This window comes from Protopterus annectens, chromosome 5.part0 (genome assembly GCF_019279795.1).
Source record: "Protopterus annectens isolate FY-2018-M chromosome 5.part0, PAN1.0, whole genome shotgun sequence".
NCBI classification, from domain to species: Eukaryota; Metazoa; Chordata; order Ceratodontiformes; family Protopteridae; genus Protopterus; species Protopterus annectens.
The window spans coordinates 1,616,482,683-1,616,500,557 of record NC_056735.1 but is presented as its reverse complement, the minus strand read 5'-3'; the positions used below and the strand labels follow the sequence as shown (position 1 = coordinate 1,616,500,557).

The 17,875-nt window shown below is 40.6% G+C and overlaps 1 protein-coding gene across 3 annotated transcripts in view; it reads right to left on the bottom strand.

Moving 5' to 3' along the window:
• TBC1D23 (TBC1 domain family member 23) overlaps nucleotides 1-17,875 on the bottom strand; it is a 1,834,851-nt gene that overhangs the window by 425,653 nt on the left and 1,391,323 nt on the right. For 2 of the 3 annotated variants that reach the window (XM_044071377.1, XM_044071379.1), the window contains exon 15: nucleotides 4,474-4,518. The exons of the other annotated variant lie outside the window; for it this stretch is intronic. In XM_044071377.1, the coding sequence (XP_043927312.1) occupies nucleotides 4,474-4,518 (45 nt within the window). The remainder of the gene's footprint in view (nucleotides 1-4,473; nucleotides 4,519-17,875) is intronic. 3 annotated transcript variants of the gene reach the window in all.

The window sequence follows — 17,875 nt, the reverse complement described above, 5'->3', positions numbered from 1 at the left end:
ATCAAGATATTCACTTTAAAAATGAAACTGGAGAGGTGAATTCAGACATCCATGTCAAGAACACATAACAAGGAAGATTATGATTGGAAAGACGCATTAGTAATTCTTTGTAGTGTATGGAGCTTAACCTGCCCCCCTGTACTGCAAAAGTTAAAAAAAGTAAGAAAGCTAAATGCTTTACAGTCTGAAAGCTGTAAACACACTTACTGCTGCCATACAGACATGATCCACCACAGAACAGTGGCGGAAAGGAAAAAACATCTTTAAAAAATTATTCAGCCAAAACAGAAAAAGAAAGAAAAGGCTTCAGTGAAGTCTTTGAATGTTATAAAGCTCTTTGCATTTCCCACTGCTGTTCTGTCGTGACCACTGACCACTGAATGTGGTAAGACATAACAGTGGTGAGGGTGCTTAAAAACACTTATTGCTCACCTTTCTCATGTCAGATAGGTGCTTAACAAGCCCGTATTTCCCTCAATTTTGGAGTGCAATTAGAGTGCACTATATGAATCTTCTTAATACTGAGCAGTTAACTCTGTGACCTAGAGGGATACAGCCTTGACTATGATACAGAATTGATTAATGGGGTCCTGGCACTAAATAAGCAGAGTGGGAGCAGGACAGGAATTAAGTAGCTTTACCCTACTCCGCTCTCTCAGGGTAGGCAGGAAAAGGCAAATGCTTAGGAACACGTGTTCCATTCAAGATCTTAATGTAAAGAATAAATAAACTATGAAAGTGCTTGTGGGGGGGGGGGCATCTGTGGACTTACTTGTGACAATCCCACACAATGGCCTCTGCATTCGTAACCACAGAATCACCAACTGGGTATAAGCAGTGAATAAAATCACACCGAAACACTCAACTCCACTGCAGATGGTGGCACCACTGCCAGATACAAAAATCTTACCCAAAGATAATGAGTAGGTCAGTGGAGCAATGGTGAGAAAGGGTGGTGTGGTAAACTTGTTGGTCAGCTACAGAAATCACAAGCAAAAAAAAAAAAAAAAAAAAAAAAAAAATATATAGATATATATATATATATATATATATATATATATATATATATATATATATTGTGCAAGGTACATATGCCCTACCTGTAATTACCCTAACAGTTGCAAATGTTTTACAGATTTGTCACCATTATCTTTTCCAAAAGAACATCTATCCAAGGTCTAATGGTTATCCTTTTCTGAAAGGCCAATTTTCCAATTAATTTCCCTGATGCATGAGCTTTTTTTTTTTTTTTTTTTTTTTTTTTAACAACTTCTGACTCTTACTAGCTCAGAAAATTAAGACAGTCTCAGTGCAGTATTCTCTCTCAGCTCTTTCAACACTAATTTCACTTACAAGAACAAATTTCTCATCTGTGTCAAGTGAAAAAGGAATTTCTAATGTAAGACCTATAAATATGGAACACACTCTCAAAGAAGTGGTACAAAACAGCTAACGATGCAACTTTTAGATTTAAGTTACATGCCCACATGACTGTACTCCACTTCTGCCCGCTTTAGAGATATAGGGATAATGCCTTTACTTTACTTAGGTTGTGACCTGTGAAACTGCTTCCTTAACTTATGGTGTGCTTTACTGCTTCCAGCTTAGTGGCTACTTTAGACACCATGTAGTTTCATACAGTTGTGTTAATAACTTCACACTGTTTTGCACAGTTCACAGCAGTTTTTTAAACTGTTACATACATAAGCTCAAACTGGTTGACTTTAGAATATCGAATGTCCGAAAACCCGAAACCCGAAACCCACATGGTCGAGACCATATGATCGGGTTTGCGGAAACTCGAAAATCTAAAGTGCAAGAAAAAAAAAACACAAAACATAAACCCCCTAACTATATATTCTAACTCCAGGTTTGCACTACAGTGGGGAAGGGGACATATTCCATTTACTTGCCTTACAGTGCTCTGGAGACTGCCAATAATACTTGTCAGTCAAATGAAGTGTCAGTCAAATGAAATTTCAGTCAATTGGAAGTTAGGGCAAATGAAGTAGACCCATATATATATATATATATATATATATATATATATATATATATATATATATATATATATATATATATACACACACACAATAATTAAATTACCTAAAATACTTACATGTTACTACAAATTTAAAGAAGTTCAATACGTAACTAACTACAGAGTACAAACTTTCTTATTGCCTTAATGTTTTAGTCCCCTTTCCCCAAAAAAAGGTCCATCTGTAGTTTCTGCCAAATTTAATCTTAGATTCATCAGTGTTTGTACAGAAAAATGCAAACCAGCAATGAATCAAAAAAGCTTCCTTATCCTGAACTAAATTAATTTACTAATCTCAAATTATCATATCCTCATAGTCAGGGTTATAGTTCTTTCTGGTAGCTTGTTTATCACAGACTTTCCATGTGCAGTTTAAATATTCACACTAACGTAACTATTTTACAATTCTTTGCTACCCTTTCAATCACCAGAATGTTCAAACTGTCACAAGTTGCAGTGTGAATGTCGGGTCTTCTAAAGAAGTATTACACTACCAACTAACTAAAATACAAACATTATACTTGGGATTCAAATAAGTCCAGAAAAAAAGAAAATATATGTATCTATATGTGTGCTTACATATATGTGTACTACTCACTTCATCAAAACACCCAAATGTTGACAACGCAAACACTGATATTCAACTATGCACGCACCAAGCAACAATCTTAGCATATGTAAAATTTAAATTAAAAAAAAAAAACACTGTTTTAGCCCCCTTTGTACTCCTCACAACCCCTGCTAATTATATATACTAACTCAGAGACTGCACAATCACTGGGGAAAAGGCACATTTCCCAACCCTGGGGATTGCTCATTCTCGCACATGTGCTGATCATCTGCATTGTTGACCAAAGTGTGTCGACAAAACAGAAGTTGTGTGTGTGTGTGTGTGTGTACGTATGTATATATGTGTATATGTATGTATTTTGGAAACTCGAACTTCATATGGTTGAGACCATATGTTCGACTTTCCAAAAACTAGAAGCAACTGTATGGAGATCAAAGTACAGTGAGGAATCGGGGAATTTACCCTTTTCCAAACTGTAGTGTGATCTCGGAGTTGGTATATATAATTTGCAGGGGTCGTAAGAGGCTTGCTCCCCTGCAAAAACTTAAATTGATTGTTTCGTATCGTTTGAGTTTTTGGAAAGTCGATCACATGGTCTCTGCCATATAAAGTTTGACCTTCCAAAAACTCGATAATTTGATGTACAATATAAATTCTTATATACATACACATATATACATATCACTGCAGTAAACTCTGTGAAATATGCATTTTATCACCAGAGTTTAATGCTGTCCAGTTGCATCAAAGTCTCTTCTTGTTGACTGCAGGAAATTTTGAAAGTAGGCGCAGAGACTGTTCCTTTGCTGTGCGGGATGTGCTTGTGATTACAGTACGTGAAGCTATTTGTAATGCAGAAAATTTTTGAATATAAGAAAATTTCATCATTAGGAGAGGGTGGGTGTCAGAGTGTTTGTGGGTTAGTGTAAGGGCTAGCAAATAGATTAAGTGTTGTGTATATTGCCATTTTTTAAAGGATGTGTGTGCACTTGAGTGTTTCCAGGTTAGTCTAAGGGTTAGATAAGAGTATAGATTTAATGTTGTGCGTGTGATGGTGTACGTGAAGTGTGTGGTTAGTGCTCCTGTTAGGGAAAGGGTTTTTGGTAAGAGAATGTGTAGGGTTAGGATTAGTGCTAAGCAACAAAGTTAGCATACATAAGGAGCTGCAGAGTCTGAATATCTCCTGTTCACACCTGACCATCCTACGTGTAAGGAAATGCAGAGGTTGAGGTGCCCCCACAGTCCATCTTTACTCGTATGTGCTAACCCTAACCCAGTTGCTGCCTGTAATCCCACACCTACACATTCCCAAGCCAAAAACTCTTTTCTTAATTGTACCAGTACACAAGATACTCACACTACACACACGCACACAAACACACACATACTAACACACACATTAAATGCTGAGAACAAACACAGAAACAAAACCAAGAACTACTCCTACATTTCACAGCTGTAATATGTAAGACTTCCTGAAATGTCTTTTTTCATTATTCTTTTGCTTCGACTTGTATCACACTGGGCTGGACACATTCTGACAAGCAGACAGTTAGTTGTATGTGCTTTCAACAGTCTCATATAACAGAAGAGGAAGTGTATATTTTATACAAGACTTAACACTACTAAATCAATGTCATTAACATATCAACTTTGTAAAAAGTCTGAATCAAATCCAAAACTAAACAACAACTCTCAAAATAAAATACAAGAAAAAATTACCACTTTGGCTCTGCTACATGTAGCAAACAGTCTCCAAGAACTGGCAGTGTCAGAGATGTCTAAATGCTAAGCAGTAGTGCTACAGTGTCATGCTGAAGGACAAAGACAGCTTAACAGGTGGACTTCAGTGTGTTCTTACCGATCAGTACTCACTCTGTCTGGCCAGGAAAGACTTAAAGATATTCTACAGCAAAGTGAGGCAAAGAGATTAATCACATGGAAGAAATTGAATATCATCACAAAGTAAAAATAGAAAAATTTAAACAAATAAATAAACAAACAAACATTAATATAAACATTATTTGCACATTTTCAGATTTATTTTTGCCTAGTACTGGACATGGCCCTACAATATGCTATATAAAATAAAAGTACCAACACAGATGGTTACCTTCTGAATACTCGTCCAGTATCAACACAAAGTCATTTAGTTTCAACCAAAATGCAAATGCATACCTGAAGTAGTTCCATTTTTACTGAGGAACAAAAGAGCTAAACATTTAAAACATTAAAGGACCTTGTCACTGTCAGGTCTGTGGTTTCTAGTTACTGGTATTATTTTCACTCTGAGTTTGGAGCTGTTTTTGGATCAAGTCCCAGTACAGTCATTTAGTTTCAACCCTAATGGAGATGCATATCTAATTTACTTCTTCCCTATCTAATCTACTTCTACATGCAAGAATAGCTGCCCTAACAACTGGTACTTAACATACTTCACACATCCTTTAAACGTGTATATATCATTGGATCTCCATGTGGACAGCAACACTCGGGTAATTCTGATGGTCCACTGAATTTTTAATTATTTCTACAACTGGGCAAGTGTTCAGATCCAATAGACTGTTTTTAAAAAAACACAAGCCCGTCAAGTAACTTAATAACATAGATTATAATGATATAAGCAAAAGAACATCAACTACAGAAAAAATAGTTATGTGTAAGGTATTTAGAAATTCAAGAAGAAGGCTGTGGGAGAAGTAAATCATATTATGTGGGTTTACCCACTTTACATGCTCTTTTTCCTGGCCAGAGTTTTCATTAGCTGTGTTCATATCCATGTGAAGTTATGCACTGGTCTTATGCCAGTGTTCCACAGAACCTTGATCGGTTTAAGCCAGAGTTGCTAGAAACCACCTTCTGTTCTTTGAGCATCTTCTGGACCTCACAGAGAACTGTGATAGTGGTAAGTTAATGTCTTTGATTCAAGAAAAAAGTATTCTACTATTAGAAATGTAACTGTAATAACCTAACACTACAGCTACTGTAACAGTAGCACAACTCTTAAGGAATAGTGGGAAGGCACCTTTACTGCCACAGTAACCTCTCCTCAAACATCTACTGTTATCTTCTACGGGGAAGGTCACTGTTAACAGTAAATCGTATTATTTGGATCCATTCACAAACAGTATTTGTCAACATATACAAGATACTTGTCCTGCCCAGGACTGTTTCCATCTTAAATTATTATGTGAAGGGGTGTAAATTAGTATATGCAGCTGCTCTTAGAATGCTTTATGAAGAAACATTTCAGAAATATGCCGTAAGTTCAGCCATTGTCCTAGTGGAATATGTTTTTGCTGTAAATTGTAGGGATTTATTATATTTGTCATAACAAAAGTTAATACAGTGAACCCACAGCCAACTATTCAGACACTGTTTTATTATTTAGTTGCATACCTCTCAACCTCTTAGCACAAGAAGTCTAGACAAAGCCTAAAATAATGGGGGGGCAAATACCCATAACATAGGGATAGATTTTAAATATTGCACTTATAAACTTAGAAAGTTACAAGAATAAAAGATTTTGTGTTAACATGCATTTTTCTGAAGGGTATGAAGTCTGAATCCCAAATGTCTGTCATGATTTAGTGAATTCAATCCTCAGTGATTTGCCAGAAAAATCACAAATTATATGAGGAAAAGACAAACATATGAGGCAAAAATTTGGACATTCTATGAAAACCTGGACAGTTGCGAGGTAAGATTAGTTGGTCCTCTTTCCCTTTCATGAATGTAACAAAAGTCAGATCAGATTTTCTAAATTCATTAGTCCTTCTGGTATAACATCTGAGCTGTCTCTGCACATGCAACAAATACAAGACATGCTCTCCTTCATTTTGGTACTTTAGGTAAAAGACCATCAGGCCAACTGCTGCTACAACGTCTGACATGAAATAGGGTTGTTTTCAAGGATAGTCTTTTGTAATGGAATACCTAGTAAGGTGGTTTATAGGTTCATAGATTAGTACTAAGCTAACTGCCCTTGTGAGCCATTTTAAGCCTAGCCAATTGTCCCTTATGAGACTCAAACCCTGCACCTTGTGTTTGCAAGGCAAACACCTTAACCATTAGGCCACCCTCCCCTGTACCATAATAAGAGTTTAGCTCTAAAATCCTCCTACCTGATCTAAAAACATCCAACAAAAAAGCCTTTAAGAAAAAAAAAAATCCCATTATACTGGATGGTTCAAATGGATGTGAAAGTAATTTTCCCCAAAATAAAGCTCATAATATAAGGGGCAGAAATATGTCTTCTTTGTGAGATTAAATGAGGAGCTCCTTTATGCAAGACCTTAGTGTATAACACTACTGCTATTATTTCCTTTTCTAATGGAGCATCTCTCTAGTCATGCATCTATAAATGATTGTGGTCTATTCCTTCTAAGGTTACAGCTCAACACCATTCTGAATGGAGTCTGCTCAAAACATAAATGGCTTATTCACTTCACAGCAATTTAATGTTGATGCATCAGCAACTAGTTTCCTGAGCAATTCAAAACACTCTTTTTATTCATAGTTGTATTCCAAGGCTATATATTGCTCTGATACCTTTCTTAGGGGTACTGTTACCTCAAAGGCAAATTAGGTACAAACAGTATACTAAAACCTCTACAATACTTGTCCTCTCGCTTATGCATCTGTGCAGTTGCTGTGACTTTTTTCTGCAGCAGCTGTTAGTCCCACTGTTGATGCAATATGATCCATGTGTTTCTAACTTGGAAATTTTAGTTTACACTCGCTCTAGTTACATTTCATGTTATGCTGTCATAATCTATTTAGCAGCTACACTGTTCTCTTGCCATGTTCTTCTTGTATACAACTCCACAATAACAGATCATTGTTTACAACACTCTTTGTAAAACTTCAATCACTGGTGCAACAGCTCTCCGAAATGCCTCTGATGCTGAAGAGAGATCAAAAAAGTCTAACAAACCTGTACCAACCTAAAGGCATTTTAGGGTCTCAACATTTGGAGTTTTCTTTCTCTGTTCTTATATGCCACAGTTCCTACTTTGCATTTGGTACTGAAAGGAACTTTGCAACTGCCATCATTATGATCATCACTTTACCTACAAATAAGGCAAAATGCTCTCTTTTAACAATTTTATTCCTACTTTATAACAGTTGTGATGCCCCTGCACTGGCCCAGTAATCAAGGAGCCTCAATCCTCACTACTAACACCAGTGAGGGACGTGCACACTGGGAGGATGACAAGTACACACACAGTAAAGTACAATTTCCCATAAGAGCACACAGAGATCACAGTCAGTCTGGGGTTGGTTTGTCCCTCTCTCTCCAGATCCCCAATAAGACTCCCCACTGGCACAGCTACAGGGTTCAGATGTCAGCCGAGTGGTCAAGCCAAAACCTCCAGCACCCCTTTTGTCCAACCAGTGCTTCATGTCCCTGCCAAAGTAGCTGACACGCACACACTTTGAGATTTGATTTATATACAAACACACAGACACTCCTGGGGGAAGGCTGGCACAGGTTATCTAGCTATGCCCTCTTCTGCCCAGACTATATGGTAGTACCACCTGCCACCAACCACCCTTATCAGCTACTCTAAGGCCCTTACAATTCTACTGTGTAATGTTACTATTATCCAAATGATGTGTGTCCAAGACTTTAAGCCTATTTAAGAGTTGGCTGTACAGTGTTACCAAATACATGCAAGTACTCTAAGAGCTTAAATATCCCTAAACAAAACCAGCCACAATTAAAAGGTTTGAATATATTTAATAATAAAAGAACAAGACAATACTCAATAACTCAATGCAGTGACAACAGAGTTCAGAATCACAGGAAATACTTTAAAACAACATTGCAGGCCAGTCTCACATAAATACAGAAAACATCTAGACTGATCTTACTATTTTCCCATCTATCCCTAAGAGAGATACTATGATTTAAGTCTTACTTATAGAGCAAAGCAAGAAGTGCTGAATGGATGTTTACAAGTTCCAAGACAAGATCCAAAATGCCCAGGCCTTCTCTCTGAGATAGTTCTTAAATTAATAATATACATTACTGCTGGGTTAGCTAGATCACATCGCTATTTGACATCTACATCTACTTCCCAGGCTAAACAGATACCAACAGAATTTAACATGTCTCTATCAAAAATACTTATCTCTTAGAAGCTGACACTTATCTCTTAGAAGCTTGTCTGAAACTGGAAGTTGTAAAACAATTAACACTTCTACATTTTAAACCTAGTAATTACTTCTGTCTTAAGACAAGAGAAAGAAACCCTAGCTGCAAACATTCTGTCTTCTAGCTGTGGTAAACACCATCATAAAACTGTTTACTTGTCAACTTATTTTCTTAGAGTTTTGCAAGTTAACTCAGTATATCCCAACTTCTACCATGAAAATAAACATTTGCATAGGCATATAGTCCATATACATTTCTGCTCTTTTTCAGCAGGGTGCACTGTAGTTACATTTCTGAAGATCAGCACATGATACACAGTTTAATGCACATAACATATAGTTTTCTTACATTTTTAAGACAAACCTATGGATCATATTAATATTTACAATTGACATAGAATTATTTACAAAATTCTAGTTAGCTGGGCTAGCAGCTTCACAAAAGTAACCATACATTCTGATCCATTTTGTTTGGGTTTAAATCCTTCTTAATGACATCTAAGCTTCAACTCCTATTCAATTCTACTCCTGAGGGCTACTGTCACTTTCCTTGGAGATATACCATGACTTAATTGTATATAAGCTGCGGAAGCCCTTACAAATGCCTTCTATGAACACCTCCAGGACTGCATGGATCAGGCAATCCCAAATAAAACCAAGACTCTTTCCACAAAGGGCAAACGTCCAGTCTGGTGGACCCCAGCCATTAACAAACTTTACAATAAGAGGAGAAAGCTATTACATGATAGAACAAAATCCATAAAAGGGAAGTCACCCCTGATCATTATTAGTAAAAAAATACGAGCACTCATAAAATCAACTAAGGCCAATTTTGAGAGAAAAATTGCCATGGATTCAAAGGACAATCATAAGGCCTTTTTCAGCTATGTTAGGAACCTGGGTGGAAACTCACAGATGCTCAGAATTAGTCCAAAATGATACAAAAATCACTGAACCAACAGACATTGCCAACATACTGGCAGACAGGTTCAGTGCAAACTTCACCCCTCTCCCCCCTTAAAGGAGAGATAACTATCCCAGCCGAGTGTAGCCTCCCGGACATCTCAAATGCGCAGGTGAAAGCTGCTCTCTCTAAAGCTAAAAACACAGCATCAATGGGACTGGATGGTGTCCCCGGATGTGTGCTACACGAGCTAAATGAGGAATTAAACCCGCACATAAGGCAGCTGTTTAATCTCAGCCTTACCACAGGATACGTGCCCAAGGAGTGGCGTACGGCAACTGTGGTCCCACTCCGCAAAGGTGGCGCCTCTACGGACCCTGGTAATTACCGCCCCATAAGCTTAACAAGTCTAGTCTGCAAAGCTATGGAGAGGATCATAATGGAGCTCATAAACAAAGATATAGGGGACTTGCAGACATTGGACCCGACCCAGTTTGGCTTTGTCAAGGGAAGATCATGCCTTTTGAACTTGGTCGACTTCTTCGAAATAGTCACCAAGGCCATTGATGAGGGAAAGGCAGTCCATACAGCCTACCTTGACCTTGCAAAGGCTTTCGACACAATACCCCACTCGGGTATTGTAGAAAAACTTACCAGCTTAAATGTAAACCCATATGTCACAAGATGGGTTGCAAACTGGCTTAAGGACAGAACCCACAGGGTTAGAGTTGCTGGCGCTGTGTCAGACTCCAAGCCGGTCACAAGTGGTGTCCCACAGGGCTCGGTCCTTGGCCCCTATTGTTTGGCATCTACTTCTCAGAAGTACAGGCCAACATGGGAGGACTTTGGCTGACAAAGTTTGCAGATGACTGCAAACTGGGCGCCATAGTGGAAAGTGCATCGGACACGGATATCCTTCAGAAGGGACTCACGGAAACAGATAGCTGGTGCCAGAGCCATGGCCTGAAGTTAAACGCCAAAAAATGTATAGTCATACCCTTCGGGAAAAACAAGGTAACCCCAAGCTACCATATAGGTGGCAATCCACTAAGCACAGAAGAAGTTATCAGGGACCTGGGGACCCAGGTTGACAGTGGCCTTTCTTTTGACACTCACATTGCTTAAGTGGTTAGAAAGACCTTCTACATTGCCCACCTGATCATGAAGGGATTCACATCCAGATCTAGTGAGGTCATTGTTCCCCTGTACTCTTCACTTATCAGACCAATGATCGAGTACAATGCCCCATTCGGGATGTATCTCACCCGACATCTGCAGCAATTGGAGAGACCCCAAAAGTTCCTCACCAAAAGGATAAAGGGACTCCAAAATCTGTCATATGCTGCCAGATTGAAGAAACTCCAGCTCTATTCAGTCGCATACCGTCTGCTCAGAGGTGACATGTGCCTGACATACAAGGCCATGTCCAACCCGGAATTAATGGACATGCTCCACCTCAAAAAATCCAAATCCACCAAAACCACTAGAGCAAGCGACTTAAACCTTAGCACGGATATAAATAGGACGTGCTGGAGGGATAGATTTATCACTCAGAGACTCCCTATGCTGTGGAATAAAATCCCGGTCCATGTGAGGCAGAGCACCTCGCTGACTCTGTTCAAGAGAAATCTAGACCAGTGGATGGGAGATCGTAGGTTTACCCCGGGAATCATCTCTGGGTCACTGCTGGACAGAGGCACAACAAACTAATGGGCACAGTATTTTTTCATATAAGGGGTGGCGTAAGCCACAATAATTTGGGCTAGGCTTATAAATGCCTTAGGGCAGATAGCCTAGTATAAACCTATGAACCTATAATAGTCTCCTGGAAAGTCACACAGTCCTGCAAATTATTCACCAGAGTTCTGAATAACATCTTTCTTAGGGATCTATCCAACATCTGAGAAGGCTTTGTAACTGCAAGTGTTATAAAATATGTGTAGAAAAACATTCAAAATTTGATTTAACATTTTGAATTAATGTTGCCATCCCTAAATTCCCATGAGCCAGAATTAGCTTCTTTAATTAATGCAACTTGATACACAATTTTGAACATATTTATATATTAGTACCGTCTCACCCAATGACTTTGTTAAAATATTCAAGGCACTAAGTAATGTGTGAATGTCTCTTTTCCATACATTTTACCCAAAAACATCAAAAGTATTTTCAGATATACTATAATCTGCACCTGTGTCCAGTTTAAATTCAGCAAGTACTTTATTAATTCCCAGCATTTCTTGTGCAAATCCAGACTTTCAACTTTCTCGCAATGCTTCTAATGCCTTATCACTTATCAGTGTATCAAGTCTTTTTATTTTAAAAGTACTAATACACTGTTAAATTATTTTTTCAAACTGTGTTTGCAAATTCATTTGAAAACAATATTCCTTCTTTATACACATTTTTGAAAATATTTCTTACAACCGTAACTTCAATAAAAGTGACTACATGTAGGATACTTCTTCCTTTCATGTATATATACCCACCTTATACCAAAGGTTTGAACTGCAAGTGAAACAAATTTTTGTACATCTGAAACCTCTTGTTCTCACTGCTATTACTGTTATAATGTATTCGCACTTTCACTTTTTTAAATTAACTTGCATTTCATCTTGCAAAACAGAGGTCCTCAAGTCAATTTTTTAAACAATGAACCACTTTATTCACTGTGGTCAACATTAACAGTTAACAAGCAAAAAAGTATAGTTGTATAAAATCTTACCATAACTTTAGATGTCCTTCTCTTCTATATGCTGCTGTATCCATAACATGAGGGAGTCTGCCTCTGGTTGACTTGTATGTCTGGCCATTTTAAAAAAGGTAGTTGTTAATGCGAAGGTACATGTGGCCTCCCACGTCTCTCAGCAAACGTTGTCCATAAACAGACACTGGGTATAAAACAGACATCAGCAAGCACCTACCTCAGAACTGAATGCCGCCGGAACCAGTGATTATGGAGTGGGTACTCAGAAGTTAGGCAAGTGTCGGGGGAAGGCAGGGTGGGAAACTATACAGCAGCATAAAAAAAGAGAAGGAAAAACTTACGGTAAGATTTTGCACAACTATACTATGCCCATCTATTCATATGCTGCCGTATCCATAACATGAGGGAGAGTGCAAAAGCTCATGCTATTAAGAACTGGGTGGAGGAACAAAGACATTTTCCACAAAGCCATGAAGGATGGCTCTGGCAAATCCTGCTCTGGACCTAGAAATGATGTCTAACTTATTGTGTTTGGTGAAGGTATGGACAGATGACCATGTAGCTACTTCTAAAATGGCAGCTGTATCGAAACCCTTAAAGAAGACACCAGAGGAGGACACTGCCCTAGTGGAATGTGCCTTTACTGGGTAGGGAAGCATTTTGCCGTGGGCTGCGTAGCAAAAGGAGATAGATTGAGAGATCCATGAGGAGATGGCTTGCTTGGAAACAGGATGTCCTAGGGTTCTTGGGTGGTAGGAAACAAACAACCTGCCAGATTTATGGTTGGATTTAGTCTTGGCCAAATAGTAGTTGTCTATATACATCCAAAGAGGAGAGGATCCTTTCAGCAGGGGTTTGAGGTGAAGGGAAGAAAGTAGGAAGGTTGATGGCCTGATTCAGGGAAAGTTCATTAACATCTTTGGGTATGAAGGATGGGTTAGTACGTAGACAAACCCTGTCCTTGGGGAAAACTGTAAAAGGGTGAGAGGCCATGAGGGCTTGCAGTTCGGAAACCCTTCTGGCTGAAGTAATGGCCGCCAAAAGGATAGTTTTCCAAGTACAATACTGGAGAGAACAGTCCTTGGCTGGCTCAAAAGGTGGTAGGGTTAACTTTTCTTGAACAAAATTTAGATCCCAAGGGGGTGGAATGGGCCTTCCTTGGAGGCCTAATGTGTAGTACCCCCTTCAGAAATAGCTTTGCTTCTAGTCTAGAAGCTAGAGGGGGGGGGGGGTGAGAGGAAGATATGCTGAGATGGCAGATAAGTGTGTCTTAATGGAAGAATAAGACAATCCAGAATTCATCAGTTCACATAGGTAAGACAAAACCACTACCGTTAATGGTTGGATATTTTGTTGTCTGTTCATGGGGGAGGCAAAAAGATCCACCTGCGGTATACCCCATCGATGGACCAGGTCCAGGAACACATCACTGCTTAGCATCTATTCATGGGATTGAGTCATGGTCCTGCTTAGAGTACCTGCCATCACATTTTCTGCAAAGGTATGTAGACAGCTAGAAGGTTTAACTTTTCTCTCTAGGGTGATTTCCCATACCTACAGAACCAATCTGCACAGGAGGTAGGACCTTGCCTCCCTCTGTTTGTTGATGTACCACAGCACAGTGGTACTGTCTATGTATCACATCAGCACAACTGGCAGGATTCGATCCTTGAAGATTTGGAGGGCCAATATCAAGGCTCTCATCTCCTTGATATTGATGTGCTCCCTCTGTTGGTTCAGGGTTCAAGTGTTTCTCACTCTCCATACTCCTATTGTCACTTCCCAACCTGTGTCTGAAGCATCTGTATACAGGTTCTGATTGGGGGGCAGAGGATATAGGGGTAGGCCTGGGTTGGACGATATCTGGGCTATCCTTGGAAAGGCATGGTAGCAGGGCACCCATGAATCCCAGGGGGTGCAGGTGTTGCTTCAGGACTGTTCTTGTACCAGTGGAATTTCCTCATGTGTAGCCTTGCTAGGGGAACCATGGGGATTGGTGGAGGCCATGAATCCCAGGAGCCTGTGAAACTCTGGCTGACAGGGCTTGGAGAGGGAGTATCTCCTTGAAATAAGAAGTGAGGGACATAATCTTGTCTGGAGGAAGACAGGCCATCATTTGTCCTGTTAAGATCCTGCATCCTAAGAACACATGATCCTATGAGGGGTAGCGGGGAGGATTTTTGAAGGTCTATGGTGAACCCCAGACCTCTCAAGAGGGAGATGGTGAAGTCTAGGTGCTTGCTGTAAGACCAACTGAGTGGACGGAGCCTGGATCAGGATATAGTCTGAAGAGGGGAAGAGTTGGATCCCCTGCATTCTGGCTAAGACACTTTGTGAACACTGTTGGGGCTGAAGAGAGACCAAATGGCAAAGCACAGAACTGAAAGTGTGCAGAACCCACTGAAAAATGGAGGAATTTCCTGACAAGTGGATGGACTGGGATGTGCAAGTAGGCATCTTTTATATCTAAGGACACCAAAAAGGCCTGAGGGAGGATTAGGGTAAGCAGAGTTGGAAGTGTGAGCATCCGAAAGGAGGGGACCTGGAGGAACATGTTCAGATGGGACAAATCCAAGATTGGTCTCCAGCAACCTCCTTTCCTAGGGACCAGGAACATCCTGAAGTAGAATCTTTTTCCTCTTAATTGAGGAGGTACCTCATGAATTGTGCCTTGAGAGACAAGGTCCTGCAGAATTGGGAGAAAGGAAGCCATTTGGTCTTGAGGGGGGTTGAGGAATGCCTTTGAAAATGGATCTGGTCTCCCACTCCATGAAATATCCCAGTTTTATAACAGAGAGGACCCAAAAGTCCTGGGTAACCAGTTTCCAAGCCGGGTAAGACAGGGAGAGATGCATGGAGACAGGGATGTCTGGATTTAACAGCTAGTAGTCACAGACTACCAGAAATGGCCTGAAATGGACGTTTTTGAGCTTGGGTAAAGGGAACAGACATAGAAGGGGGGGGGTCTGTTTCCTGATATCTTTTTTCCCTTGGGATGCCATTTGTCTGGAAGGCCTTCTCACAAATGTAGTTTTAGCCGGACAGTTCCTCTGAAAGCTGGGAACTGGGGAGACAAAAATGTGTCTGAGCTCCTGGAGCTACTTACCCTTCTTCTGAAGGGCCTTAAAGAATTCAGCAGCTGCTGAACCAAACAAAGCTTTGTTGTCCAAGGGAGCATTCATGAGTTTTGACAATGTAATCAGGGAGAGACTGCAGCCCAAGCCAGGAATATCTCCTGATGATAGGAACCTGAGGCTACAGTTCTGGATGAAGCCTCTACTGCATCATACTACACTTAATGGAGTGTTTAGTTACTTGAGTGCAGGAATTTAAGAGACTAAAGATTTTTGCCTTGACAGGGGAATCAGGGAGGGTCACCCAATTGCTTAACAGCATCAGAAAGAATGACCAATGAGTATTTGTCCATGTGCATCTGGTAGTTAACAGCTCTCACTGCTAAAGTGGCAGACATGTAAACTTTTTTGCCTAGGCGTTACATTAATCTGCTCTTCTTGTGAGAGGTAAGGAGGGAGGTAGAGGGGAGAAATTTGGAGGTTTTATCTGCAGCTACCGAAATGGTGGAAGGGTCTGCAAAAGGGGCCTTGAAGAGAAATTCTGCATCTTCAGGCACTTTGCAAAACCTGTAGAAGTAGTCAGGAAGGCATCCAAAAAGGCAGGAACTGCAGATGGGTTAGGGGGCTCAATTTGTAAGAGTTCATAATACCTCTTTTGAGTCTCAGTAACCTGGCTGCTGTCCCACTTAAAAAAGTCCTTCATCTGCACAACAGCTTCCCTAAAGGCAATGTCTTCCCCTGGGGAATCTGTACCATTTAACTCCTCCTCTGAAGAAGCACACCCTAGACGGGAAGCAATTTGGGAAGTGTAAGTACGGGATTCATCCTCTGAAGAATCCTCTTCTTCAGAGGATAAGTCAGTAACTAGTTTATCCTTAGGGGTAGTAGCTGAGGGGGCCCGGGCAGGAGCAGAAGGCTAGCATAATGCAAGGAATGCATTAAGTAGGCCTTGAGTAAAGGCTTGCCAGTCAGGTGCCTGATCGGAGGATACGGATGTCAGAGAAGGAGCAATATGCTTTGTCTTTTGCTTCTTCTTTTTGTGGGCCTCCAACACAGATGTGTCTGTGATACAATCCAGGGATGGAGGAATGGATGCCAGGTGGCACTCCACAACGTCTAAGATAACATCTTTGTGGACAATAATTTGGAAAACTCCATGCAGGCCCTCAATAATAAGCCTAGGCACCCGAGTTGGATGCCTGTGACTCACTCTGGGACGTACCAGCAGCTTCTTTGATGGCTTCCGCCTGGGTATCCATCAGTAGAAGATCTGTGGATTCAGACTCTGACTCTAGGCCTTTACCAACCTCGAGAGGTATGGCCAGAACAGAGGGTGCAATCGCTGGATCAGGCCGTGACTTTTTGGCCTTTTTTGCAAGTGGCTCTTCCAAGGTTCCAGACATCGGGTCCATATCTTTAGTTAGACGTTTCAAGCACTGATTCTCTAGATATAACTTTAATGTGGCAAGACTCCTGAGGGTTTTTGGGACTAAGGCCTGACAGATTTCAACAGTGGTGTGGTTATGGTCTTGGCCTAGACAGAATAGGCAGAGCTCGTGAGAGTCTTTATGTGGAATCTGCCTTCCACAAAGGCACTTGCCCTGTCTACCTGAAATGAACCCAAAACACAGTTGCAAAGAAAATAATCAGAAATCCCTAAGGGGTACTTATCTAAATATGGCCAGCACAAAGTCACTTCTGCAAGTGAGCGATGGCCGGAGATGGCAGTCACACAGGTGGCATAAAAGTTCTGAGGTAGCTGCATGCTGATGTCCATTTTATACCAGTCTGTTTATAGCTGACATTCGCTGAGAGACGCTGGACATCACACGTACCTTCGCAGTAGCAAATACTTTTTGTAAAATGGCTGGAAGCATGAGTCGATCGGAGGCAGACTCTCTCATGTTATGGATAAAGCAGCATATGAATAGAAGGACATATATATATATATATATATATATATATATATATGCGGTGGTGCAGCGGTTAGGATTGCCGCCTCACAGTAAGAGGTTCTCCGGTTTGATTCTCGGCTGGGGTGCCTTCTGTGTGGAGTCTGCATGTCCTCCCTGTGGCTGCATGGGTTTCCTCCGGGTGCTCCGGTTTCCTCCCACATCACAAAGACATGCTGTAGGTGGTTTGGACACTCCAAATTGGCCCTAGGTGTGAGTGTGTGCATGTCTGTGCCTTCTGTGGAAGGTTGGGCACCGGGCTAGCAACTTGACACCGTAAAACTACACTACCAATCATGAGCGGGCAGGTGATCCACTGTGGCGACCCCTAACCGGGAAAAGCCAAAAGAAGAAGAAGAAGAAGATATACATATATAAACAACTGCTACTATAGGGGTAGTGTCACATAGTCAATCAATAAAAAAATCATCCATCATGCATTTATAGCAAGGTACAACCCCAGAAAC